Here is a 27,954-nt window from a genome sequence, read left to right as displayed (position 1 = left end):
AAGAGGGAGTCACCTATGATGAGGGGGGATGTGTGAAAATAATCTTTCTTGTATGTTTCCCCAAAGATAAGGCTGTCTAAAGGTGAAACAACTTTAGACCACTGCCCAACCAAGTTAAGCCTGGGGGAGGACAATCTCCTTTACAAAGCACAAGGTAACTGCCTTTGCTTATTAAAAATGCATTTACGGAGTTTGCTGGTGGCTCAGTGGGTTAAGGATTTGGCATCGACGCTGCTGTGCTGGTTTGATTCCTGGCTCAATAACTTCCCCATGCTCTGAGGGCAGTCCAAAAAAAGGCATTTAATAAAGTTTGAGTTTAGTGGTTCCTTATGTCTAAGGTGAGTACTTTCTGGGATAGTCTAATTTGTAAATAATAATAATAGTATGGAAAAGCGATTCCTCCGATACAGAATTTTATAGTGACTGTAGAGCTATAGCCAGCATATCAAAACTGCCTTTACACAAAAAGATTGGACAGAATTCAGTTCAGTGTCACAGGCAGTTATTGAGCATATTCATGTATTTTTGAAAACTCGTTACACTAAACCAATTGAACGAGGCTCACTTAATGAATATGTCTTGTGCTCAAAGACTAATTCTACAGAATGGGATGCATCTCAGGTCTAGCAAAATAAGTGATGACGTGCTCAGAGTCAAATTATCATTCTTAGAATAAAACGGAAGAATTAATATTTATACAGCACCATGATAAAACTGAGTAAAGAAAGAATAATTGACTTATAAATAGATCTTAAGCCACATGCCCTTGGGCAGGAGCCGAAAGCTGTGGGTGTAAGCTGTCAAGACTGTTAAAACAAAGGTGTGGGTCACTAGCCCACCTGGCAGGCAATGCACAGTGGAAACGTACAAGGGTCAGGAGCAACAGAAGTATTTTCTGAGTCTTTGCCATATCGAAAGGATCTACATTTATAAATTGTTCAACGTGCAGTTAAATAATAGGACATTAAGAAAAACATATTATATAACTAATACCCAGCTTGGGCAAAATTCAGTTTGAAGCTGTGTGGTTCAAAGATGTAACCCAAGACCTCATGCTAAAAAAAAAAGGAATCATTAAACCTTTACAGACATTTTCAAAGCAGTATTAAAACATTTCATGTGTTTTATGTACTCGGGCCTCCTTCATCCCAGAAAGTTAGGAGAATTCCCTTCTCCTACTTCTCCACTTCATATTCAATTATTGGCTACACATTTGGAATTCCAGCCATGGGTTTCAACTAAAAAATGGACATTTTAGAATGATTAAATTAGCATGAATCACACCAACTGCTTGTGAGGATGTGGAAAATCGGGAACTCTCAGACACTTCTGGGGGAATACAAAGTGGTACAGACACTTTGGAAGACCCCTGGCAGTTTCTTTAGACGCTAAACCTGCCATATGGTCATTTAACTGTTCTAAAATGTGTGTACTGATATCCTATTTGCATTTAGCTGGTGGCTAGAGATGCTGGGCACATTTTCATGTTTGTTTGCCGCTTGTCTATCTTCCTTGGTGAGTTGTCCAAATCTTCTGTCCATTTTTCAGTTGCATTATTTTCTCATAATTGAGTCTTGAGCGTTCTTAACATAATCTGTGTACTAGTCCTTTATTAAACATGATTTGCGAACATTTTCTCCCATATGTGATGTGCACCTTATTAAATTGTTGTTATTCTCTTAACATGTCCTTTAAAAAGCAGAAGTTTTTAATTTTAAGACAGCTCAGTATATCAATTTGTTCTTTGGCGAATCATAATTTTGGTGTCGAATTTAAGAAATCTTTGCCTAATCCGAGATTAGGTTATTTTTTTCTAAGGGTTTTATAGTTTTATAATTAAGTCTATATATTTTTAAGTTGATATGCACAAGTTCTGGATCAGGGTTCCTCTGTGTCTGGTGTGGCAACACCATTTGTTTAAAACACTCTTCTTCCTCCAGTGGATAGCTTTTGCACCTTTGTCAAAAATCATTTTTCCGTATGTGTGTGAGTCTGTTTCTGAACTCTGTGCTCTGCTCCATTGACTGATGCGTCTATTTCCACACCACACCACCTGTCTTGATTACTACTACTTTATAATTAGTCTTGAAATTAGCACTAATCATTCAACTTTTTTCTTTTTCAAAATAGTTTTTGACCATTCTAGGTTTTTTTGCTTTTTCATGTGAATTTTATAATGTTTATTCTATATAGAAGCCTGCTGTGACTTTGGTTAGAATCATGTTGAATCTGTAAATCAATATTATAAGAATCAGCATCTTCAATATTGAATCTTTGAGCTCATAAGGATGGTATATCTTCCCATTTATTTTCTTCATCAATTTCTCAGTGATGTTTGGTATTTTTCAGTGTCAAGTCTTTCACCTCTTTTAACTGATTTCTCTCTAAGTCTGTCATATTTTTAGATGCTCTTGTAAATGGTACTTTAAAACTTTTAATTTTTGTTTGCTCTGGCCAGAACCTCCAGAATCACAAAAAAAAAGCAGTGAGAGGAGACATCCTTCATTTTTTCCACTTCTTATGAAGAAAACACTCAGTCTGTCACCCTTAAGTGTTATGTTAGCTGTAGGGTTTTTGCAGAACCCTTTATCAGCTTGAAGAATGTCCCTTTTATATGTAAATTCATGTTAGGTTTTTGTCAAAAGCTTTTTCTGCGTATTTTGAGATGATCATATATTTTTCTTTTTAAGCTTAATAACATGGTGAATTATTTTAGTTATTGAATGTTAAACTAGCCTTGTGTTCTGGAATAATAAATCCCACTTGGTTGTGATATGATCCTTTTACTATAATGTTGGATTCAATTTGCTAAAATTTTGTTAAGAATTTTTGCAGCTATGTTTATGAGTATTAGTATTAGTCAGTTTTTCTTTTTTTTTTTTTTTTTTGGTCTTTTTGCTATTTCTTTGGGCTGCTCCCGTGGCATATGGAGGTTCCCAGGCTAGGGGTCGAATTGGAGCTGTAGCCCCTGGCCTACGCCAGAGCCACAGCAACGCAGGATCCGAGCCGTGTCTGCAACCGACACAACAGCTCACGGCAACACCGGATCATTAACCCACTGAGCAAGGCCAGGGACCGAACCCGCAACCTCATCGTTCCTAGTCGGATTCGTTAACCACTGCGCCACGACGGGAACTCCCCAGTTTTTCTTTCTTATGATGTCTTTGGTTTTGGTATTTCTGGCCTCATATAGAATGAATTGTATTTACTTTCTTAATATTTTAGTATTGTTTTTTTCCCACTTTCTGGAAGATTTTATCTAGAATGGGCATTATTTCTTCATTAAATGTTTGGTAGAAGGGAGTTCCTCTAGTGGCTCAGCAATTAACAAACCTGACTAGCATCCATGAGGACTCAGGTTGGATCCCTGGCCTTGCTCAGTGGGTTAAGGATCCAGCGTTGCCCTGAGCTGTGGTGTAGGTCCCAGACGTGGCTCAGATCCTGTGTTGCTGTGGCTGTGGCTGTGGTGTAGGCCAGTGGCTACAGCTCTGATTGGACCCCTATCGTGGGAACCTCCATATGCCACAGGTGCAGCCCTAATAAGACAAAAAAAATATGTTTGGTAGAATTCACCGATTAAGCCACCTGGGCCTGGAGTTTTCTGTCTCTCTGTATTATTTTCCTGTTTTCTATTTCATTGATTTCTGCTCTCATCTTTATTTTTTCCTTTCTTCTATTTACTTTGGATTCACTTTGCTCTTCCCAGCTTTTTTAAGCTGACAGCTGAGTCACTGACTAGAAGGCTTCCTCTCTTCTAGTAAGGGTATCTGGTGAGGTAGTCTTCCCCCTAAGTATAGCGGTGGCAGCGTGTCACCCTTCTGCAATATCGTGTTGTCGTTTTTATTCAGTTCATGCGTTTTCTTATTTTGCCCAAAATTTGTTTAGAAGTATGTTTTTTAGTTTATAAATTGTCGGAGACTTTCCAGAGATCTTTCAATTAGATATATCAAATTTAATCCCGCTGTAATCAGGGAGCACACTTCATATGACTTTCATGACCATACATGGTCTACCTCGAGAAATGCTCCAAGTTCATTTTTAAAGAATGTGTATCTTCTGTGATTGGATAGAATGGTCCATAAATGTCTAGCAGATCATTTTGGCTGAGAGTAATTTTACAGTTTTCTATATTGTTCCAGATTTTCCATCTCTTTGTTCTACCAGTTGCTGAGAGAGTGGCATTGAAATCTCTGGCTGTAACTGTGGCTTTGCAGTTCTGTCATTTTCGCTTCATGTGTTTTGAAGAATTGGTAATACCCTTTACTTTGAAATCTACTTTTCTAACATTACTATAGCCATCCAGCTTTCCTTTGGTTAACAACATTAGCGTGGTAATAAGCGCCTTTTAAAATCCTTTTACCTTTAACCTATTTCTGTCATATTCGATGTGCGTTTCTTATGGGTCTTACTTTTTCTCGTCCAATTCGATCACCTCTTAACTGGACACTTAGAACTTTTGCATTTAACACGATTATCGATGTGGTTAGGTTTACGACTGTCATTTTTTCTCCCATCTCTTAGGGATCAGTGTTCTTTGTGATCTTATGTCCAGTGCCTTGAAAACTATTATTATTTCATATATTTTGCCTATTTTTTTGGTTGTTTAAAGTGAGAAAGCTTAAGCCCAGTCCCAATTGCTCCTCCTTGGTCCAAAGCAGAGGTCTCTCTAAAGCCTGCTTTTTAAAACATTAATTAGGAGATATGACTACTACTTTTTCTGAAAAACAAATGAATCTAAACTTTAATGTTCTTCAAGTGAGTGCAATTTCTGTTGACCCTTCATTTCCTTGCAATTAGACTCCTAGCCCAACTCTTTCTGAAGACTGAATATGTTATCATTTCAGGAGACAGAGGCCCTTGTTTCCCTTAAAGAACATTACATTTCATTTTAGTGTAGGCACAGCTAACACGAGGGAATAGGCACATAAAGCTCATGCGGTCAGAAGCATTATTTATTTCCATGCTGTTGTCTCCTTATCTGTGTCTATTTAAAACGTTTATTAAATTCCTGCAAAATGCCAGGATAAATCTGTGCACAGACAAGTCCTGCTTTCATGGAACTTACATTCTGGTGGGATAAACACTAAAATAAGTAGCAAATATACGTATCTGTATCCATTTAAGGAAGGGCCTATATAAAACGACACTGGAAGTGTGCCCAATTGTGCTCAGACACGAATGCTCTCCATCAAATGAATGTTCTCTTTCCAGACAAAGTCATGTTTGTGGATGTGGAGAAAGACATACTTGCCCAAATCAGTTCAGAACAGGCACAGACACAAGTTTTTAGATTCTCATTTGAGACCGTAGTTGGCCATGTCCCCTCATGTGGGTTCAGAAGTTGATGTGCTGACAATACCCCAAGTTGGGGAAAGACTTACCTTTCACTTGGTGAGCCCATGTGTCGGGTTAACACGTGCCTTTTTACCTCTAAAGGCGTTACTGTGGCCGTGTCCTGCTTCCTGGGTGACTGGCCCGTTTGGGGAGTTTATTTGAGGTCTAACTATATCTGGGGTCTCTGTCGCACACAGTGCCGGCTATCCACCTACTCGCGTCGGATCTGGACCTGCGGATTAGAATACACCTGTGTGTGCTTCTTGCTCATGTTTAGCTTGTTATTACATGGGTTCTCCGAATCCTGCGGCTCCATCCTTCTCGCGCGTGCGCTCCTGCGGTCTCCGTGCTTGGCACTGCGCTGCCATCTAGTGGCCACAGACCACTCCCTTTGCCCTGCCGTGTTGCATCCGCAAAAGCCGGCGCCCTTCAAAGAAGTCACTTTAAGAAGTGCTGTGCTTATTCTGAGCTCTAAATGGCTCTGGAATTCCTCTTTAGGAATTGCCTTCACAGCCTCCGTTATACTTCTCAGCAACGTGTCACAGGACTTTAGGGTGTGGATTCTGGCTTCGGGTTTAAATCCCAAAACTACGATTTGTTACTTCCAGCAGATCAGGTTGCTTTACCTCCCTGTGCCTTTTCTTCCCCAGCCCTCACCTGTTTGAAAAGAGGTGAGGATAAGGGGAGTAAATGATACAGGTAACTACCTCTTGGACTGAGTGACCATCCCATGAGCTAATACCTGTGAAGCTCTAAGAACACACAGTAAGCTTTAGCTACTCTGTGTGAGACCTCAGGCAAGCCGCCTGAGCTCTCCGAGCCTCGTTCACTCCCCTCGCAGGAGGATTAATGCTTTGGCACCTCAGGAGTTATTGTGAGAACTGAGCGACACGATCTCGTGCACACGGCTTAGTGCCTGGCACTAAGCAATCAGCAAATGACAGCTGCTATTGTTATTACCATCCCTGCTGATGGAAAAGCCGTGACCTGTGAGGACGAGGCTGAATTAAATAAATATGCGAGGTGCCCCGTTCAGGTCTGAGTAAGTGCTGCTGCCAATGGCGTTTTTCTCTGGCCTCATCCTCTCCCGCCACTGCATTAAACATCAACTAAACCCCCTTCTTGGAGCCCCCACCTTGGCTTCTGTGACTTCCTTGAACCTTCTTCAGTCTCTCTCCTCTGCCCTCTTCCCTGGCTCCATATCACCTCACCGCCCTCTCATCGAGAATGTCCCTCGGCGCACACTCTCCCGCTGGTGACACAGTGGACGTGCAGACCTCTGTTGAGAATCCTGAAATCTCGCCTCCCGCCATCCCTTGCGACTGAAGCCGGCCTCGTCCCCACCGTCAGTGTGTCTGGAGCAGCACGCTGGTCACTGGAGTCCCCCACTCTCTCCTCAGGCCCACATGTCCGGTCTCCTACGCAGGCTAATTAAGTCTTGGTTTACAATGCAGCTCACATTTGTCTTTCCCTTTGCATTATCAGTGGAGACCCTTGGACCAGGCTCTTGGCTCCCCTTGTTAGACCAGAGGGATCTACCTTGCACCCCTTCAGGAAACATTTTTAAGCACATATTCACAATGAACGTGTATTTCAAATTAAATACCTTTTACTCTACTAATATATTTATGTACATTATTTCGAAAAGAGAAAAACAGACACAAAAATGAGAGCGAAGATTTGAAATAAATATTTTAATGATGTTAATTTTATGTATTCCATGGATACGAAATGGCTTTTTGCTCTTGCTGAATGTATTGTGGATACTATCAGTAAGAGCAGTGTGCTGGAATGTGCCTGGTTATCTCTTGAAGTGTTGATGACACCTTGCAGCTCCGCTCTGTAAAGCTTCCAACCTTGGAAGGCTTTGGTTCCTGTTTTCCTGTCTTGCGCAGTATGAAAAGGACTGCTCAAAACATGTAGGTCCCAAACAGAGGAAGTGTCGGTTGACTGTGCCTCCTAAATCATGATGATTGTCTTTTACTTTTGTGTGGAATTGTCTTTTTGAAATGCTCCTATTTTCAGTACAGCTGATGTCTTCTTCCCCAGTGTTAGCTTTCATTTGGAAGTTCGCTGGTTGGTTTTCCCATGATGGAGGCAACCCACAGTGTGTCTTGTGCAGGTGTGCATTCTTCACAGTCTTTCCCAGAAGTTTAATATAACATTTAGCAAAAAAAGAGGGGTGGGAAAATGCCCAGAATACATCTTTAAGAGAATAGAAAAGCAGAATACAAAGCTAAAATACCTAACTAAAAAAACACATTGTTTGTATATATTCACAGAAGAGTAATGGAGGAAACTATACCAATATTTTAATAGTGGGCACCTCTGGGAGACATGATAATGAATTATTTTTGTTATTTTCTTCATGCTTTTCTCTCTTCTCCGAAGCTTTAATAAATAACACTTGGAGTTCCCACTGTGACACTGTGGGTTAAAGGATCTGACTGCAGAGGCTTAGGTCACTGTGGAAGCAGGGTTCAGTCCCGGGGTGGTGCAGTGGGTTAAAGAATCCCACATTGTCACAGCTATGGCATCGGTCGCAGCTATGGCTCAGATTCAAGCCCTGTCCTGGAAACTTCCATAAGCCATTGGTGCAACCATAAGAAAATAAATAAATAAATGACACATAGTTTTAGATCTCAATAAATAACATTTATTAATTTAGATCATAAAAGTCTAAAATAAATGTTTAATAACATGTAGTTTTAGATCTCAATAAATAACATTTATTAATTTAGATCATAAAAGCCTTTTGTTTTAAAACAAGATGCTTTTAAAAAGAAAGAAGCCCCAGATGACATTTGAATTTCACCCCCCAGATTAGCTGTCCTCTTGCTATTTGCATGGATAGTTGTAATATACCACAGTCATAGATGCTGGTAAGGAATAAACCTGAACAAATCAGCAAATATTAAATTGTGTTCCATATGTTGCGCTTATAACAAGTAACATATTTCAGATGGATGTGTTTTTTAGAAGTTAAGAATTTTTGACGCTTAAAAGGCTAATCTTGAATTACTGGAAAATTGCTGTATGGTACCAACTGAATACAAATGACGTGACTTTATTATTAGGGAATAACAGGGTGTTATCAATTCAAGAGCAATATCAATGATCTCTCTTATTGAGAAGATCAAAGGAGCTATAAACCCGAGGATATATTTGTATCCAACTGACTGTAAATAATTCTGGAATGAAGTAAATGAGATGGAAGTTTTCAAAGTGTGCAGTGGAACCTTTCAGAGCTCCTGAAAAGTGGGCAGAGGGTTCGCCGCCTCCCACCCAGGAGACCCTTCGACCAGAGCAATGCAGCTCTGCTCTGTTTTACAGGCGGGGGCAGGGAGGTACATACAGCGTTTGGATTGAACAAAGCATCCTGCTGCTGAGCCAGGAGTCTAGAAATGCTTAGGCTTATGCCCCCACCGGGGCGGGGCTGGGGGGCAGATACGTGTGGCACAGGACGGAGGATGCAGACGAACTGTTTTAGATCTTTCTGTGTAACTGTGTGCTGCTTCTGTCCACATGCCTCAAAAAGACAAAATATTAGCCCAGAGCAAAGCAGTGAAGGCAGGAGAAATGAACCCGTACCAGAATCTGGAAGGCGGGTTAGCCAATCATCTCAAGCCAATAGACGACTTCTGCACCAAGTTCTTTGTGGGGACAGAGGTGAGTCCGAATTATCTGCTTCTAAAATTAGCATTTTAAATGATGGGTTGAAATGCATGGGTATGACTTCTGCGTATGCTTGTCTCGTATGCTTACGGCATCTACACTGTCTTCATAGTTGGTGCGCTTTGCTCGCATTGGACATTTTTAACCTCCGTGTCTCCTGGATTCACATATGAGACGTTCCTGAACGAATGTGGAAGTCTATAAAATTACACCACTCTTTTTACTAATAGTTTATTGATCAACCTGCAAATAGTTATCAAACAGCTATACCACATGGAAGACACTATGCTGAGTGTTAGAGATTTACTGAGAAAATATTTTGTTTGTTAGGTCAGTACAATCTAGCAGGAAAGACGGAAAACTCACTCAGTTCAAAAGATAAATGACAACTGGATATAAAACACCATGGCTGTCATTTTCCAGCACCTGCCGTAAGAACAAAACCCTGCTCAGGTTGATGATTTCCTGTACGCCAGGGTCTGTGCCAGGAAGTCTCCAAATTACATTCCCTTTAACCCGAATAAAATCAAACCCTCTAAGACCGCTGTCATCGGGCCCATTTCACACGTGAAGAAAGGAGGCTGGGAGCTTTAAGTCCCGCCGGGCAGAGACTCTCTTTCCATTCCCGACTCTCTCTCTCGCCCGACAGGAAGGGCTTTTCTCCCAGACCATCCACCGAGGGCCGACCCCAAAGCTCAGCCTCACTGGCTGCAGTTCGCTTGCAGGCTTCCGTGCTGGGAGGGCGCTACTCAATTCCATCTGCTCTTGAGGGTGTACCCCCTGCGGCACAGCCCTGGGCCCGGGCCAGACGCGAACCAAGAGCAGAGTCCCTGTTTCAGGGGCTCACTGCCTAGCAAGGAGCAGACGTGCTGACAGTGTGAGCCACACCACACCTGTCGTGTCGAGAGGTTGCAGGGATGCGAAGCGGGAGGTTAGGGAAGGTGACCTGAGAGCTCGCAGGCGCTGTGGGCTGAGGAAGCCCCTGAAAGACCCCGGGACCGCGGGAGGACCAGCCTGAACAGTGCTCCGGAGTTTTGAGGGTCTGGGCCTCGTCTGGAGAGAGTGGCGGAGTTTGGTGTAAGAGGAAATGCTGGCTTGGGGCCTGTGCTAGGTCACGTGCACTGCAGTTGCTGAGCAACAGGGCACCACTAAATAGATGTTCTGTAACTTGGGCCGCGCACCAAAGTCTTCGTTAAGATTTTTTAAATATTATGAAAAATATAAATAAGCGTGAAGTTTACCATCTTCACCATGTTGAGTGCATCGTTCAGTGGCATTAGGTGCGTTCTTATCGCTGTGTAACCGTCACCACCGTCCATCTCAGGAACTATTTCATCATCCCAGACTGAACTTCTGTACCCGCTAAAGTAATGACTCCTCGTTGCTTCCTGCCCCCAGCAACTGGCAACCCCCGTTCTACTTCCTGTCCCCCCGAATGTGACTGTCCTGGGCAGCTTACGTCCGTGGACTCATGTAGTATTTTGCCCTGTGCACACCAGAGTTATGTAAGTGGACAATGATAGCTTTAGAAAGAGCAATGGTCACAAAAGCTTAAAACAGAAATTAAAGGATGGCACCCTCCGCTGAAACTCCTCTTCGGGGCTTAGTGAAGCATGGAGACCCAGTCTCCTCATGCCGCGGCCGATGAGATTCCATATAATTTGCTCCTTTCTCGCCACCCTTCTGCGCCCGCCCCTCACTCACTCTGTCTCCTCCGCTTTTTCTCCCGTTCCTCTTATGCACCAAACACTTTCCTGCCTCTCACGTCCTCGCACTCCTTCCAAGGAGCCTCATCACACCATTCAGCAGGTATTTACTGAGCATGTAATGTATGCCAGACACTGGTCTTGCCCCGGGGACACGGCAGCGAACAGAACAGCCAGCGTTCCTGACATTCCTATGGGACGCTCTTCTTGGCATGACTGGTCCTTCTACTCCGGGTGGAGAGTCTAGGAGAGGCCTGCCTGGGATCCAGGCTGGCTGACGCGGGGTTTAAAGTGGAGGGATGTGGCGTCCTGGAGCAGAGAGGCCAGGCAGGTGGTGAGCTCAGGCGGGGCGCCCAGGATTGGAGAGGGCCCGAGCAGTGGGGCGGAGCGCCTCACCCCGGCCTGGGGGGCGTGGAATTTCAGAACTAGGTAACTGGATGGAGAGGGAGGAGGAGGTTTGTGTGATGATACGAAGGGCCCTCAACGCATATTTCTTAACCTGGTGTAGATGACCCCTTGGACCCGGTTCAGGTTCAGCATCCCACGTGCCGCTGGGAGAGCCAGGAGATAGTAACTCTCCAGCAGGACTTTGGTGAGGGCTGGGGTCACATTCGCAAAGCTCTGAGCGACTCGGGCAAAGCACTGAGGAGGTGGCAGCCCAAGGGCGATGGGCTGGCCGTGTCCCGCAGACCGCGGACCCGCCGCCCACTGCCTTAGACTGTGTTAGCAAGACAGGAGGGACCCCTTGTCCCCGGACTCTGAGTTCCCAGCTCCAGACACAGCCCTCGTTTGCTCAAAGAGTTGACGTGGAGAATGAAAGCCTAGAAGAGTGAGCGCGTGGCCCCGGCCCCCGGAGCTTGTCCTTCAGTTTGCGTGAATCCAGTGTTTTCTGCCTCCCTTTGCCTCCATCCCCGCCCACACCCTCCTTCCAGTCCCCCTAATTCGCCTTTCTGTGCCTTCTCTGTGTTTTCCTCTCATTCAGTGGGGAAAAAAAGAAAAAAAAGAAAAAACAAAAAGCAATAGACTTAGAGACTGCATCTGGGTGACCTTGAGGAAGTCCATTAACCTCTCTGAGTCTCTGTTTCACGTCCATGAGGTGGCGTGTGGACTAAATTTCTCCCCTAAATCTCTCCCACCTCCGTCATACCCTGGTTCTGTCTTTCCCCTCGTGTGCCTGTTTCCGCCTCTTCTTTACATCAGGTCCCTCTGCCTTCCTGTTTCTTAGAATGGCTGTCGGCAGAGCTGGAACATAGGTTACTTGTTACAGTATTTGGATGGAATTTTAGGGTTCCCATCCTCAACTTCCAGAGGCAATAAGTACCGTAATAGGAACACACAGTCCCCCTTGCCGCCTTATTCCAAGCTCCCTATTGAGTCCTTGCTCTGCGACGTGCTGAGAACAAGCCACTGACCAAATCAGACCAACTCCCCCAGCTCCCGGAGCTCGCAGCCCATTGCAGCCCGTTCCCTGGAAACAGCAGAGGTTTTGGAAGCCCAGCACTTGGAACTTGTGGACCTAGAATATCTTCAGAATTGCCTGTGTTCTCCTCGTCCCTGAGTGTAATTAAAAAAACTCAACCAATTCATTTTCCCGTTTGTTTAATATAAACCTAAATAATCATTTCAAGCCTTTCTCTGCCCTCCTCCTGCACCAAGTTATCATTTGATCCAGCTGACCTGCTGCTTTGTGCTTGTTTGGGTTACAGTCTGTCTGGGCGCAGGGAGGTGAGGTCTTTGGTCTCTGAAATTGTCGTGGTACTCATCAGGAACCTGTAATGTTCTTAGGAAGGTGAAGTGATATACACAGACTGGAAAATGGAAAGAGACCCTGAAACTGGCCGACTGATGAGTAAGTTCTGATGATTGTTCCTTTATTGGTAAGTTGTTCCCTTTTTTACAAAGGACTCATGACTGGCCTTGGGAAGTGTACGGAGGGCCCCCGAGGTCCTGACTCCACGCTTGTCACTCAGAGCGAGGGCTTTGGACAAGAGCACAGCTGTCACCCGGGAGCTTATTAGAAACGCGGAATCTGGGCTCCTACCCCAGGCCTACTGAATCCGAGTACAGATTTTAATAAAATTCATCAGTGATTTGTTTTCACACCAGAATTTAAGGAGCACTGGTCTATTGATGCTAAAATAAAACTACTGAGATACTTGGACAATTGAATTTTAAAATAGCAGTGCTGTTTCAACAATTTGCGTTGCAGTACAGCAGAAATTGACAGAACATTATAAATCTATTGTACTTTAATTAAAAATGTTTTAAAAAATTCAAAAGCCCAGTAGCTCAGCTGTGTGGAAAATCTGAATCCACATGAAATTATCAGCTAAATTCACCATGATCTTGAAGACCTCAGCACTACGTGGGAGAAGTAACTCTAGAGCCCCTCTTAAGGGCTGGGACCCATGTGTTCATGTGTCCCTCTGCTGCCAGGGCCCAGACTCTGGCAGCTGAACAGAGGTATGAAGGTCTTACCCAGGTGTGGGTGAGAATCAGAGTCCACACTTCAGGCCCCAGTCAGCAAAGCTCCCTGTCAAAGCTCGGAGCCCTAGGGTGCACTGAAATTACAACCACCTCCTCTAAAGCTTTCGATTTTACCATGGCATGAAAATACATTTGAGCTGCTTTTCAAAGTGTGCAATAACCATGAGATGAGGAAGAGGCAGCTCCTGGAACTGCCAGGACACCGTGGAGCGTGAGGCAGAGGGCTAGGCTGGGTTTACAGAAGGGGAGCTGGTCAGTCCTGTGTGTGGTTGGGGCAACTGGAAACGCGCCTGATGGAGCCGCTTGCCTGCAGGGCGCAGCTGCGGGGGCTCAGATCTGCACCCTGAACTTCATCTTCTTGGCTTCTGTCTATGGAGGGTCTGGTTGTGCAGGCTAGAGTCTGCCCTGGACCTGGGAGGACTGGCTTTGTCGGCACCGCCTCCAGGGCGCCGTTTTCATCTGGAGATGAACGCATATGCCTACCTACTTTTCTCAGACGGGTCTCCTGCCTAGAAACCCAAGTGTGTGTTGTCAGTGAGAGGGGTATTGAGAAAGGGTTAGATATGACCTCAGAAGAGGGTCAGACGCGTGAAGAACGGAGACTGATGTTCCGGGCACTTCAACTCCATGACTTAAAGTTGCACTCAGAATTGTACGTTGGATATAATGAATTACGTGCAACGACTCCGATGCTTACTCGTGTTTCTCTTTATTCTTAACACTAGCGTTCAGGAGTGTTAAGCGTCCATGTGCTCATGGCAGTGATCTCCACCGCACCCCTGGGATGCAAGCTGCCATCCTGATGCTGTGACTGGTTAATGCACAGCTGGACACTGGTTCCTCCTGGTCTCAGATTTTCTTGCAGCCTTACCCTGCTGCCAGCTTCCCACACTGTGTTTGAGGTGGCGCATGACAAACAAGTTATTTATTTTAAATGAATGTCATTCCGTCTATAGAACCAGTGACAATAATCTTAGAAACTTAAGAGCTTTACGTTTGCATCTCACTGATATTTGTCCTTTCTTTGAGTCATTCATCAAATCTTTATTGAAACTCTATGTTTGCATCCCACGGATATTTGTCCTTTCTTTGAGTCATTCATCAAATCTTTATTGAAACTCTACTGGTGTTTCATTTGCTATTTTAAGGACAGCTCCATTTACTGCTTAAAGACATAGGGCCTCTCAAAGGACAAAGGGATAGAAGAGTTGTGGGTTGAGACCTTCTACCCACAGTACCAATCTTGATACTTGATAACTTGATAATTACAGTTACCCCGTCTGTTACATTTCACAGACAGCTTCTAGACTCCTGGACAGCCCCGCTCCCCAGAAAAGGGTGGTCCAGGGAAGCCCGCTCACCAAGGACAAAACCAGGCTCTGAGCAACACAGGCAGCAGCAAGAAGAAAGCTGTTTCCAGGGGTCTCTGCCTCCCCAGGAACCTTCGCAAAACTTCAAGATGGCCTTAGGAGGGTGTCTCCTGTGCTCTCGAGATGGGGCTTAGCTCGAGGGAAATTGGTCTTTTTCTGTAGCTTGGAAGAGCTACATTTAAATTTATTTATTTATGGAGTTCCCATTGTGGTGCCGAGGAAACAAATCCGACCAGTATCCCTGAGACTGCAGGACTTCCGCAAGAGGGACGGGCTCACTGCAGTTTCCTTTCATCGCAGCTGGAGGGGGAGCAGGTGTGGCTATCAGGTGGCGCCCTCTCCGAGTCTCTGCCCCAAGCCCCAGGGTCCTCCCGCCTCCCTGGTCCGATGGCTCCAGCACTGCCCCAGCCCGGCTGTGGAGCTGGCTGCTGCCCACAGCCACAAGCCCCAGGCGTGGCCATAAAAACATGTGCCTGTCTAGGCCAAACCATAATGTGTGGCTACTTTATACTAAAACAACAAACTTATTCTGAGGCTCATTCTATTTACAGCTGTGCGAAGGCTGGAGGGTTTTTTGTTTGTTTGTTTGTTTGTTTTCTCATAACACCAATGGAACATTAAGCAGAAAAGAGCTACCAAATCTTGCAAAAAGCTCAGTGTCAAAGAAATCTCTGTCCACCCAAGTTCCTTGTAGCCATAATTGCCCTGGCCACAAGGAAGCAACCCGAGAGTCGTTGATCTGTGAATGGATGAACCAAATGTGCTCTACGCATGCACTGAGATAGTGTCCATCCTTCTAGAGGAAGGGAATTCTGATGTATGCTGCCACACGGATGAACTCCGAGTATGTTATTTTAAGGGAAATAAGCCATTCACAAAAAGACAGGTACTGTACGATTCCACTTCTACAGAGGTCTTCAAGAGTCACATTTGCAGAGCTAGAAGGGAAAGAGATGGTGCCTGGGGCTGAGGGAAGGGTGAGCGGGGAGCAAGTGTTTGGTGGGTCCAGAGTTTCAGTTTTGCAGGATGAAAAGCGTTCTGGAGATTGGTTCACATCAATGTGAACGTATTTAATTCCACTGGTCTATACTTCAAATGGCTAAAATTTTACAGTTCATGTTTATGTATACTTTTATCTCAATTTAAAAATTATTTGAGAAACGCTTATAAAGCAATTCACACACACACACACACACACACACACTATGCTTTTTAGGGCCGCAGGTGCGGCATATGGAGGTTCCCAGGCTAGGGGTCGAATTGGAGCTGCAGCTGCTGGCCTACACCACAGCCACAGCAACGCCGGATCCCTGACCCCCTGAGTGAGGCCAGGGATCTAACCTGCAGTCTCATGGATACTGGTTGGATTTGTTTCCTCTGCACCACAATGGGAACTCCATAAATAAATAAATTTAAATGTAGCTCTTCTAAGCTACAGAAAAAGACCAATTTCCCTCGAGCAAAGCCCCATCTCGAGAGCACAGGAGACACCCTCCTAAGGCCTCCTGTTCAAGCGTCTTCAAGGGCTCACAAATACATCTTGATTCTCCATTCCTGCCCTTTGACTTCACCCAAGCCACCATCCTCCTAAGAGAACTGCTGCACAGCCTCCCATGGTCCCTCTTTGCTTTTATCTGCCTCTGATCCGTTCTCCCCACAGCAGCCAGAGAATCTGCTCATACGTCAATCAGATTGTCTTCTAGACCTAAAGAATTCATTAAAACACAACACACTTAGAATGTAATCTAGGGAGTTCCTGTTGTGGCACAGTGGAAAGGATTCTGACTAGTAACCATGAGGTCTCAGGTTCAATCCCTGGCCTCGCTCATTGGTTAAGGATCCGGTGTTGCCATGAGCTGTGGTGTAGGTCGCGGACTCGGCTTGGATCTGGCTTTGCTGTGGCTGTGGTATAGGCTGGCAGCTGTAGCTCTGATTTGACCTCCATATGCCTTGGATGTGGCCCTAAAAAGCAAAAAAAAAGGAAGAAAGAAAGAAATCTAAGCGCTTTTCCTAGCAAAGCTCTGTGTGGTCTGGACTCTCCTGGTCTCCATTTGTTTCCTGTCTCCTCACGGGATTACCAAACTGCAGTCCTGCTGCATGCCTCAAAATTACAAATGCACTAAAACACTTCTCCGCATTGGGTGTATATTCCTCCTCTGGGGATCCTTCTCCACAGCACAGGCTCTGGTGCAGAACTCAGGCCTGAACGACGCATCTTCAGGGAAGCCTTTTCTGACCATTCTGCCTAAATCATGACTGTCCCTTGTTATTCTTTCTTATGATAGTCCTTCCTTGATGATATTTTTCACATTTTTTTTCCCGCTGTACAGCATAGGGATCAAGTTACTCTTACATGTGTACATTTTTCCCCCTACCCTTTGTTCTGTTGCAACATGAGTATCTAGACATAGTTCTCCATGCTACTCAGCAGGATCTCCTTGTAAATCTATTCTAAGTTGTGTCTGATAAGCCCAAGCTCCCAATCCCTCCCACTCCCTCCCTCTCCCATCGGACAGCCACAAGTCTATTCTACAAGTCCATGATTTTCTTTTCTGTGGAAATGTTCATTTGTGCTGGATATTAGATTCCAGTTATAAGTGATATCATATGGTATTTGTCTTTGTCTTTCTGACTCATTTCACTCAGTATGAGAGTCTTTATTTCCATCCACGTTGCTGCAAATGGCGTTATGTCATTCTTTTTTATGGCTGAGTAGTATTCCATTGTGTATATATACCACATCTTCCTAATCCAATCATCTGTTGATGGGCATTTTGGTTGTTTCCATGTCCTGGCTATTGACTTCTCACATTTTTTATTCTATACTTTGGGATTTGTTTATTGAGAATCTGTCTTTCCCATTGGACTCTAAGCTCCACAGGACAAATGATGTTTGTTTATTAACCATTGTTTACCCAGCCATCTACAGTACCTGGTCCATACAAACAATCCACAAACCATACGCATAGTGTTGACTAACGGATAGGCTAGTGAATGAGTAAGTCAATAAGGACAGGAAGTGTTTCTCTGAGCCTGAAACGTGGCCCGATGGGAATTTCCCTGGACTCCTATGAAAAGAGGAGGCTCAGTCCTTTGACGGACTCTTGGCCCAGCTGGTCTCTGCCTCTCCACTTAGACCTCGTTACTAGGGACCTGTCTGCCCATCGGAGGTCTGCCCACTCTCCACTGCAGGAACGCTAACAGCTAGTAAATGTGCCGTGGCCTTTTTCCACTCTGACAGCAAAGAAGCCCGTGAGCCTCTACTCGGTCCACGACGGAGCTGTCCACACGGTGCAGAGGTCCCCTTTTTACGAGGACATCATCCTCACCATTGGGGGCTGGAACGTGGCCATCTGGAAAGAGGGCGTTACGGTGAGTCACCTGCAGAGTCCGGAGCGGTGTGCGGTCCTCCGTTGTTGAGAAAGACAGTGGGAACAACAGCCAATAGGAAGGGCCTTTGGGACACTTTAGAGAAACTGGAACAGGTGGCCTGGTCTCCCACTTGTCAGCAGACCCGCTGCAAAAGTCTTTTGAAAACACAGCCGCTGGCTTTTCTTTCCCGAGGGAAGGAAGCATTTACTAGTCTCTGTTCTCCAGAACCAGCCTTTTCTTCGACAAAGTGTCCTTGGCCGTTGGCTCGCTTTGCCTTTCCCTCCCGTTAAAATAGAAGATGGGGTGCTGATTACCGTGTGGGGTCCAAGGAGGAGCGATGGGTCTGTCGCCTTTTCTTTCTCCTGCCCCAGAAATTTGTCAGCAGGTTCAGAAAGTGGGAGTAAAAAAGCTAAGGGCTCCATCGCCAGGTGGAGACGTGCAGGGGTCAAGGTGAGGCAGTGCCAAGAATCGGGGGTCAGGATAGGGACAGGCTTGGGTCCAGGCAGACAGAACCAAACTGCCAAAAACTAGAACGACTGGAAAAACCCAGTGAAACAAGGTGTGGGCGAAGAGAAAGATATGTCCCTTTGGTGAGCTATTTAAGAAAAGTATCAAATCTGACCAAAAAATTGTATATGGATATATGTTTTACAGCAGTAATATATAGTCTTTGGATAAATTATGTATGTGTGGATATATACATACCTAAGTGTATATTTTTACACACATTGTGTGTGTGTGCTTTGACCTAACATGTTTATTTCCTTTCATTTGGGGACTCTAACTTACACAGTTACCCCCCAAAAATGTGTGTGAATATGACGAGTTTGCCAATCGAAAAAAGTTGGAAACTCTTGACGTGTCCATCCACAAAAGGACTTCTACTATAACCAAAGCATTTTTTTTTTTTTTTTTTGTCTTTTTAGGGCGGCACTCACAGCATATGGAAGTTCCCAGGCTAGGGGTCTAATTGGAGCTACAGCCGCTGACCTACACCACAGCCACAGCAATGCAGGATCTGAGCTGCATCTGTGACCTACACCACAGCTCAGGGCAATACTGGATCCTTAACCCACTGAGCGAGGCCAGGGATCGAACCCGGGTCCTCATGGATACCAGTCAGGTTTGTCTCCACCGAGCCACAGGGGGGAGCTCCCCCAACACACGTTTTTATGATTTTTTTTTTTTTTTTTTTTTACAACAAGCAAGTATTAGTTTGGCAGCTAAAGAAGAAGAAAAAGGAAATTTAGACAAGATTTTCTAAACACTATGCAGGGGTCAAACACCCCACAGTAGAGAAGAGAAGATGACCCCAAATCTCTTTCAAGTAAGAGCAGCTTATGGAGAGAATTGACTTTCATTCGCTTTTCCTGCCAGCCAGAGCTGGATCCGTGGTGAGCAGACACGTGGCAGGAACGTAACGTTATTAGCAACATTTACTTATAATCTTGACTTACCGGATGTCCACCCAGCTCCACGGAAATAGCAACGGGCTTTAGCAGCAGTTGGATTATTGGAACAGCCAACAGCTCAATCGAAAGGTCTGACCTTATGTGAAAAGTCACTTAAGAAAAAAAGATGCTATAAAGACATACAGGGTGGTCTGTAGTGGTTATAGGACTGGGCGCTCTCACCGCTGCTCCCTGGTCTGGGAACTGAGATCCCCGCCTCTGTGCACCTCAGCCGGCACACACACAGCGAAGAAAAGAGCGGGCATCACAGAAAAATCCTACAAGAAAGCGGAAGAAGATGACTTCTGAGCGGGCATGGTTTTGCTGTCATATGATCACAGCTACCTGTGTCTTACTTTCAAAAGAAATCGCTGCGAATGTCCCAAAATCTTCTAATGTATTTTTAATTTTTAGACTGGACCCCTCCTGCAGTCATCCTGTGCCCCGAAAAGGTACACCTCGGGGCACTGGTCCCTGACAAGGCCCGGGCTCTTCTACGTTGGCCGAGAAGACGGATCCATCGACATCTGGGACCTTCTGGAGAAAACCCACGAACCAGCCCAGTCGCAAAACATCTGCATAACCGCCATCACCTGCGTCAAACCCTGGGCCTTTTCTGGTGTGTGGACCTTTTCTGATGCGTGACCCTTTCTCGGGGTGTGGGGGCCTCTTCTGGGGTGTGCACTCTGATCAAATGTGCTGAGTCAGTTTGCCTTTTCGGGCGGCTCCGGCGCGTGGGGCCGTTCACCTGGACCGCCTCTGATGCTTCGCTTCCCTCCCCTTCCGTCACTCCCTCCCTTTCCCTCTTCATCGGCTTGGACGCAGCCTGAGTTTCGGTCACTGTCTGCTTCATCGACAGTTGTTTCTGAGATGCACGCAGTGTGCCGAGTCCAGGCCGATTCTGACCGACATCATGAAGAGCTCGCTTCTCGCCCTCCAGGTCCCTAAATCACAGTCTGAACCCTGAAATCTTTGCTACTTTTTGTTGCTTCTTTTCCAAATAGGATAAGGTCTGTAGCCTTACCTTTTCATCACGTCACAAATGTTCAGCATTTTATCACTTTCGTGGCTCTTCCCTGGACAGTACCGAGCAGTTCTCTTCATGAGATCATGTGTCTCCCTGGGTCATATGTTGATTCAAACCATAAATTTTGAACTAATTATCAGGGAAAATAAGGTATAAGAGAGCAAGCAGAAATTTAAGAAAGCGTCTGTGGAAAATTAATTTATATTTTTTGTCCCAATTTCTCTGTTTCACCCAAGTAATACTTTCTGTGCAAACCCAGTACATTTTTGCCTTTTTTTTGTTTGTTTTTTTTAGAGCCACACTCACAGCTGTGGAAGTTCCCAGGCTAGGGGTCTAATTGGGCCTACACCACAGCCACAGCAACTCGGGATCCGAAGCACATCTGCGACCTACACCACAGCTTGTGGCAACACAGGATCCTTAACCCGCTGAGCGAGGCCAGGGATCAAACCCACAACCTCATGGTTCCAAGTTGGATTCGCTTCTGCTGCACCATAATGGGAACTCCCATATTTGCCTCTTTTAAAAGAAGTTTCCCTTTGTTTCCAAAGATGTGCAAGCATAAAATTGTCTTTCTAGGAGTTCCGTTGTGGCTCAGTGAGCTAAGGAGCAGACGTAATGTCCATGAGTGTGTGAGTTTGATCCCTGGCCTCGCTCAGTGGGTTAAGGATCCTGTGTTGCCACAAACTGTGATGTAGGTCACAGAAGCAGCTCAGATCCAGTGTTGCTGTGGCTGTGGTGAAGGCCTGCAGCTGCAGCTCTGATTAGACCCCTAGTCCAGAAATTTCCATATGCCACAGGTGGGGCCATAAAAAGAATAGATAAATAAATTGCAGGGTTCAGAATCTCTAGGTCAGAGTCTGGCTACTGCTTGGCAGTATATGCCATGAAAGTGTGTTTTCCTATCTCTGCTACCCAACATTGCTTGTGTGTGTGTGTGTGTGTGTGTGTTCCTACAGGGATTGCAGGTCTAGGGTTTAGCAATTTGAACCAGACCTTCTGAAAATGAGAGGAAGAATAAAGTCGATGAGACAGAAAATTTAAATTCTCAAATACGTTTGTTTTATATCCATTTTAAATAATCAAAGGAAGCAATTTGTTTTTATAATAAGAAAACTGGCTCTAGCTGTGCCTTTGTATGTCATCTGCGTGATGGTATCCCTTTGCCCTTACTGTGTCTTTGGTGGAAATGATTTCATTATTATTATTATTTTTATTTTTTTATTTTTGTCTTTTTGCCATTTCTTGGGCCGCTCCCACTGCATATGAAGGTTCCCAGGCTAGGGGTCGAATCAGAGCTGTAGCCACCAGCCTACGCCAGAGCCACAGCAACGCTGGATCCAAGCCGTGTCTGCAACAGCTCACGGCAACGCTGGATCCCCAACCCACTGAGCAAGACCAGGGATCGAACCTGCAACCTCATGGTTCCTAGTCGGATTCGTTAACCACTGCGCCACGACGGGAACTCCCTCATTATTATTTTTAAATCTTCCATGTATTACCCCTTAAACTGGCCCAGCGGATCCAGCCAGAGAGGGCTGGCTTCAGCTGGGAGCTACACTCCTTATACAGCGCCTGGAGTTGGGCAGGTGGCTGACAGAGGCTCGGGGTCTCTGAATGTGGCCCCCAGTAGGCAATGTCTGATGAAGGTGCCAAGATCCCTGGAACCAGAGCAGGTCCTCTGGGCCATCACAGGACAAAACACATTCCCTGGTCGCCTCCAAGGTGGCTTTCTGATTGCAGAGGTGCTTCTTCCCGTTTTTGACTCTTTCAGCTAAGCAGCAGCTGATAGCCATAGCCGATTACTATGGAACGCTGCACATACTGGAAATTCCGTGGACATTAAGTCACCCTTCCAGCAATGAGGTTGGTAACTTCCGGCTTTGCAGATTTATGTCATCAGATGCTGCTGAGGCATATTTTGTAAGTATGTTTAGAAATGACCACTTTTGCTCTGCAAGAGAACAAAAGAATCGTACAGTCAAAAATAAGGTGATGTGTTTCTGTTGTATGGCTTAAAGCGAGGGGAAAAAAATGCAATGAAAGAAAGACCCAGTTCATAAAGCTCAGATTCAGAGAAGAATTGGCGGATTCATACTCCAATAATGTTCTTTTCAGGCTATAACCCAGGCAGGAGATCCTTCTTTCAGGGACCCCCTTCCCAGAGGGACCACTGGCGTGTTTATGCATCTCTCCATTGCCAGCTTCCACCCCTCCTCCTCCAGCTTGGCGGGCAGCGTGTCTGCCCCTCCACGCACAACACTCAAGGGTGTCGAGCGATGTTAATCTTTAGCTTATAAAAAGATCAATAGATGGAAGTGTGTAACTGTGTGTTCAACCCGCATTAAATGTACAGGTTACAGTCTGTTGCGAGTTCCGACAGCATCAGCCTGGTTCCGGGCAAGGAGACGCTTTCTTCCTTTGGTCGCCTTGCCCGAGGCCTCTACTCACATTCCTGCTCCTCTTCTTATGCCCACATACCAAGCTCTCCGGGGCCCAGGAACCAGCTCTGCCTCCAGTCCCTTCAGGGTTTACCTCAACACCCTCCTCTGGGTTTCTCAAGTTTGGTTGGGACGTGGGACTTGCCCTGGTCTTGAACGTGAGAAGGAAAGAAGCAGGCGGTGGGGGGCGGATCCCTGAATTGCAGCCATGAAGCTGCAGCTCCAGGGCTCCCGCGTGGGCTCCCTCTCACGGGCCGGTGTTTCTAACAGGCATCAAGTATAAGCCACTACTTTGAAAGAGAAGTCAAGCACCTGGAATATGTAGAACAGCGCAAAAAAATTCGTGAACAGGAAAAGAAAGAAATGGATTTGGAATTGGAGAAGAAAAAAATTGTAAGTTAAATTTCGGAAACCAACCAAAATTGCTTTCCTCTGATGCCAGTGGGGACATATTTGTATGGCTTAGTCTACAGTTTCGATAGAAAAATTATGCCTTTTCACATTCTTCTCTTGTTCTCATGTGAGTCAAGCAGGCATTTCTCTGATTTCCTAGTTTACTGTGCGTGAGAACTGCCAGTGGGACACCTAGTGAGATTCCGCCCAATTTAAGTTTCTGAAATTTTCATATTTTAAAGTCTTTTAGATACAGGGTTATCTACATAACAATTATAGATACAAAAATTCAAAATTTGAATGCTTTCTCTTCATAGAATGCTATCATCTGGTGAACAATGCATTAAAACAGGGCAAAACAGGAGTTCCCCTCATGGGTCAGTGGTTAACGAACCTGACTAGTATCCATGAGGACGGAGGTTAGATCCCTGGCCTCCCTCAGTGGGTTGGGGACCTGGCATTGTCGTGAGCTGTGGTGTAGGTTGCAGATGAGGCTCAGATCCCACCTTGCTGTGACTGTGGTGTAGTTCAGCATCTGTAGCCCCAATTAGACCCCTAGCTTGGGAACCTCCATATGCCATAGGTGTGGCCCTAAAAAGACACACACACACCAAAAAAAAAAAAAAAACAGTGCAAAACAGAGTGGACTATGAATTCAGACGTGAGGGCTCACTTCCATCTTTCTTACTTACTAGCTACGAGATCTGGAGCAAGGTTTGTGTCTCTGCTGAGCTTCGGTTCTCTTATTTTAAAAATGGGACTCTGATAAGCCCCTTTTAGGATTACTGTAAGGCTTTCAGCACGGTGGTCTGACACCTAGTAGACTCTGATTAAGTGAGAGCTGGTAACAGACAGACAGACAAAAATGGACTAGAACTCAAGTTTTCGGGAGAGAAGAATTTACAGGACACCCCCACCTTAAATTCTGCCCCCCCAAAAAACCTAAAGTTCTGACAGCCCCACCCTCTTCTTTCTCAGCCTGTCCGCTTGCTGGGACCCTGTCGCCCTGGTGGCCTCTTCTCCTGATCCCCAGAGCTGGGGGCCTTTAACTGTTCTGTGCACTCGGCTCTTCTTCCTTCCTCACTGGGGTCATCTCAGTCCACGCTTCTGCTGGGCTCTCCTTCATTCCCTCCCTTGCTTTTGGTCACCGCCCGTTTCATCACTGCCTCGCGTTTCCTTGTAGCCTCATACGTAGCCTCCTCCAATGTCATGACTCATGTGAGACCCCAGGTCTCAGAAGCACGAGCACATGGAAAAGTTTTCATGCACTGCTTTAGCAAATGGGTCAACAAGGTCGCATTGATGGATACGAATTAGTGCACCAAAAGCGGAGGGCCTTCCTGTCCAACACTGTGCGGCGATGGCAAAGCACAAAAGAACACCAGGGAACCAACTCTCCCTGATACAAAAAAAAAGGTGTTGGTCTGGCTTTTGGGGCATCACGAACCTTGCAGTTCAGCTGGGGGAGAGTCTGCCACGCTTTCCACACACCATCTATGATGACTACGAGGGTTTAAATGCCATAGTGACAGCTCCCAACTGTCCACATCACTGAGACTAAGTAGAATTGTGGATAATCCAAAAACAATTTGCATGTGAAGTCCTTTTTTTTCCCCACTTTTTAGGGCTGCACCTGCAGCATATGGAGGTTCCCAGGCTAGGTGGTCGAATTGGAGCTTCAGCCGCCGGCCTACGCCACAGCCAGAGCAACACAGGATCCTTAACCCATTGAGCAAGGCCAGGGATCAAACCTGAGTCTGCATGGATGCTAGTCAGATGCGTTAACCACTGAGCCACGACAGGAACTCCGGAAGTACTTTTAAAACACCTGAACGTTATAATAGTCCCATTGTGGAAGCCTGGGATGCTTTTGAGTCACCAAACTGTGCCACCTGCTGCCTGGTGTTTCTGGTCCTTTTGCCATCACGCCCTCCCCCGAGCAGAGCTGCTGCCTCTACAGCTTCCTCTGGAATGAGGCTGTGGGAAAGGGCCAAGTTCAGGGCCCGTCTGTTAGATTTAGAACATGAGCGGGGGTCCCCGAGGAGGACCTCTCTCCTTACAAGCAACTGATAACAGGGACAAGGGGCCTGAGGGAGCTGCCTCTGAGGTCACAGCGGGAGCTAAACTGTGTGAAGTGTCCGCAGCCGGCAGCTGCCGTGAGGAGCACTGGTTATAGACGGCGGGCCCGCGGGCACCCTCACCCACAGATAGAGGGAATCTATGTGCCCACCCCTCTGCAAACACTGCAGCCGGATGCTGTCCACGCACTGAAACGTCAGAGTAATGACAGCTCGAAGAACATATGAAATGAATTCCAGCAGGCGACCCAGCGCCAAGAGGAGTGACAGTTCCCATGGGATCCATATGTTGAGACTGAGAAGAGGGTGAAACGCCGAATAATTCTGTGGCCTCTGGTCAGGGACCCCCACCCCAGACCACCAGGAACCCACACTCCGGGCCACGAGGGAAGCAGGAGCCGCAGGGAAGAGGCTGGAGGAGGGTGCTTTTTGTGGAGGGAGGTGCTGGAGGTCCGGTGGCCCCCACTTCCCACTCATGCAGACCGCCCAGACCCCAGGAGGAGAGCTGCACGGGACCTGTTGCAGAGGTGGCTGCTGGCTGAGTGGGTGCCGGCCTCCTACCTGTGGAGCCACAGAAACCCAAGGGCTGGGAGTTAGCAAGGGCCCAGAGCAGAATGTCCAGAAGGAGTTTAGCAACTGGGGACGGGGACCTGACCTCTGTGGCTGGAAGGTCTGCAGGCAGGAGATTGGCTGAAACTGCTCTGGCAGAAGGAGGAGAGAGGACCCCGGGGCAGTGAACTTGTCCTGATGGCAGAGTGAGGGCCGTGGGTTTTCCTGGGGCCAGGGGGCAAACTCAAAAGAGCTAGGCTCCGATCAGAAGCCCCAAAGGGCCTTCTAACTGGAGTGATGCAGCCTCCAAGAAAGAGGCTGGAGGTCTCAGAAGGGGTGTCACAGTGGGGCAGTTGCCCTTTCGACAGTGGACTGGCTGGGACCTTCAAATACCCAAAAACGACATTATCCTCATACCTAGAAGTGGTAAGAAAGCCTGCGGGATCTGTCACATATGCTGCACAGGTCAGGGGTTAGAAGAGCAGCAGTTGCTACTCTCACCCCATCAAGTCCTGCCCTCTCTGTGAATTGGTTAGTGTAGCTCCCACATATTAAGTGCCTCCTGGGTGCCATGAACCATTCTGAAGACTCACCAGTACTTAACTGTTCCTTTAACCCTCACGGTGCTAGGGAGCGGTTGCAATTCTCTTGGGAAAGCAGAGAAATTAAGAAGAGAAGAGAGAGGGAAAACAAACCTACGGAAAGAGGGCCTCAGTGGGCGGGGAAGGGAGCATCGTGTGTGTGGATGCTCAAAGGGGAAATGATTGCAGATTATTCTCTAAAGCAACTAGAATAAAATGCAGCACTGGTCCCCTTGATGGAATCCACAAAGACAGGGCTGGGTGACAAGGGGTCAGAAGGCACCAGAAGACAATCAGATGGGGAGAGGACGAGAGGAGAAACAAAGGCAACAATGCAGGGATCCCAAAGCTCCTCTGAAAGAAGACACAGATGAGGGAAAAATCGTGACTGCCCAGCAAATTAACTGTCACGCTAATGAAACCAGAGCAGTCCTCATGCAAATACTGACAGATCAAAGAACAAAGCAGATGACTCAAATGATTCAGCAAGAGCTGCTGGGTAAATTAGCTGAATAAAAGCTCTTTGTTGTTATTCTCACCGCCCTCAACGTGCTCCTCCCTGGGTCGGTGGCAGCAGCTTGCAGCCCGGCCTGAATTCCCCCTGCCCCTGACATCCCGCCCCCAGCGCTCAGCGGATCCGCCAGCTCCACCACCAGGAGACACCTGAGTCTGCACACACCTGCTCTGTTCTGTCTCTGCCCCCCAACTCCGGCCCCGAGCCCCTCCCTGACTGTGCGGGAGGTGCCCCCTGCCCTCTCCCTCGAAGCCCTTCCCGAGAGCGGCACCAGGCCAGCTCTTCAAAAATAGCCCCTTCCCAGCCTTGGGTATCTTCAGGTGTCAGTGTTATATGGATGACTTTTTTTTCTCCCCCCTAGAAAACATATCAGAAGTCAAAAGAACGATTGGAGACGGAATTGAAAGCAGACTATGACGATTACTTGGAGCTGGAAAAGAGCACCCTCGTCCGCCTCGGGCTTATCAAAGTGGAGGAAACCGGGTCGCACGTGGAAATGATGTAGGAGACCCTGCGGGAGCCGTGTTTGGGGTTTCGCGGGGCCTTCTTTTTCTTCATCATTGTTTATGTGAGGTGGACTAGCAAACATGAAAAAGGTTTGCGTTCACATATTAAGCTTTCATTTTACTGCTATTAAAGCTTCTGAATTAAACAATAAGGTATATTTCAGTTCTGGGGACTGAAAATATACCGAGCATAAAAGTTATTGCTGGAGTTCCCGTCGTGGCTCAGGGGAACCTAGTCCGACTAGCACCCATGAGGATGTGAGTTCGATCCATGGCCTTGCTCAGTGGGTCAGGGATCTGGCATTGCTGTGAGCTGTGGTGTAGGCCAGCAGCTGTAGCTCCGATTCAGCCCCTAGCCTGGGAACTTCCATATGCTGTGGGTACAGCCCTAAAAAAAAAAAAAAAAAAAAAAAAAAAAAAAAAAAGGCTAGTTCTAATGAAACTTCCATTTTCCTGTGGTAAAACAGCTT

General features: G+C 46.3%; 1 protein-coding gene across 9 annotated transcripts in view; it reads left to right on the top strand.

Annotated features, from left to right (window-relative positions):
* WDR63 (WD repeat domain 63) overlaps positions 1-27,636 on the top strand; it is a 61,249-nt gene extending 33,613 nt beyond the window's left edge. For 6 of the 9 annotated variants that reach the window (XM_021090350.1, XM_001928466.6, XM_021090349.1 and 3 more), the window contains 8 exons: positions 67-154; positions 8,873-9,003; positions 12,501-12,564; positions 17,814-17,944; positions 19,810-20,014; positions 22,197-22,288; positions 23,134-23,256; positions 27,340-27,636. In XM_021090350.1, coding sequence (XP_020946009.1) covers positions 67-154; positions 8,873-9,003; positions 12,501-12,564; positions 17,814-17,944; positions 19,810-20,014; positions 22,197-22,288; positions 23,134-23,256; positions 27,340-27,483 — 978 coding nt within the window. In that variant the 3' untranslated portion in view covers positions 27,484-27,636. Of the gene's footprint in view, positions 1-66; positions 155-8,872; positions 9,004-12,500; positions 12,565-17,813; positions 17,945-19,809; positions 20,015-20,254; positions 20,761-22,196; positions 22,289-23,133; positions 23,257-27,339 lie in introns of those variants that run through there. The other 3 variants (XM_021090352.1, XM_021090348.1, XM_021090351.1) reach the window with 2 other exon arrangements.

Source organism: Sus scrofa, chromosome 4 (genome assembly GCF_000003025.6).
Source record: "Sus scrofa isolate TJ Tabasco breed Duroc chromosome 4, Sscrofa11.1, whole genome shotgun sequence".
Classification (NCBI taxonomy): domain Eukaryota; kingdom Metazoa; phylum Chordata; class Mammalia; order Artiodactyla; family Suidae; genus Sus; species Sus scrofa.
The sequence above is the reverse complement of the archived record's forward strand: the minus strand, read 5'-3'. Positions and strand labels throughout refer to the sequence as shown.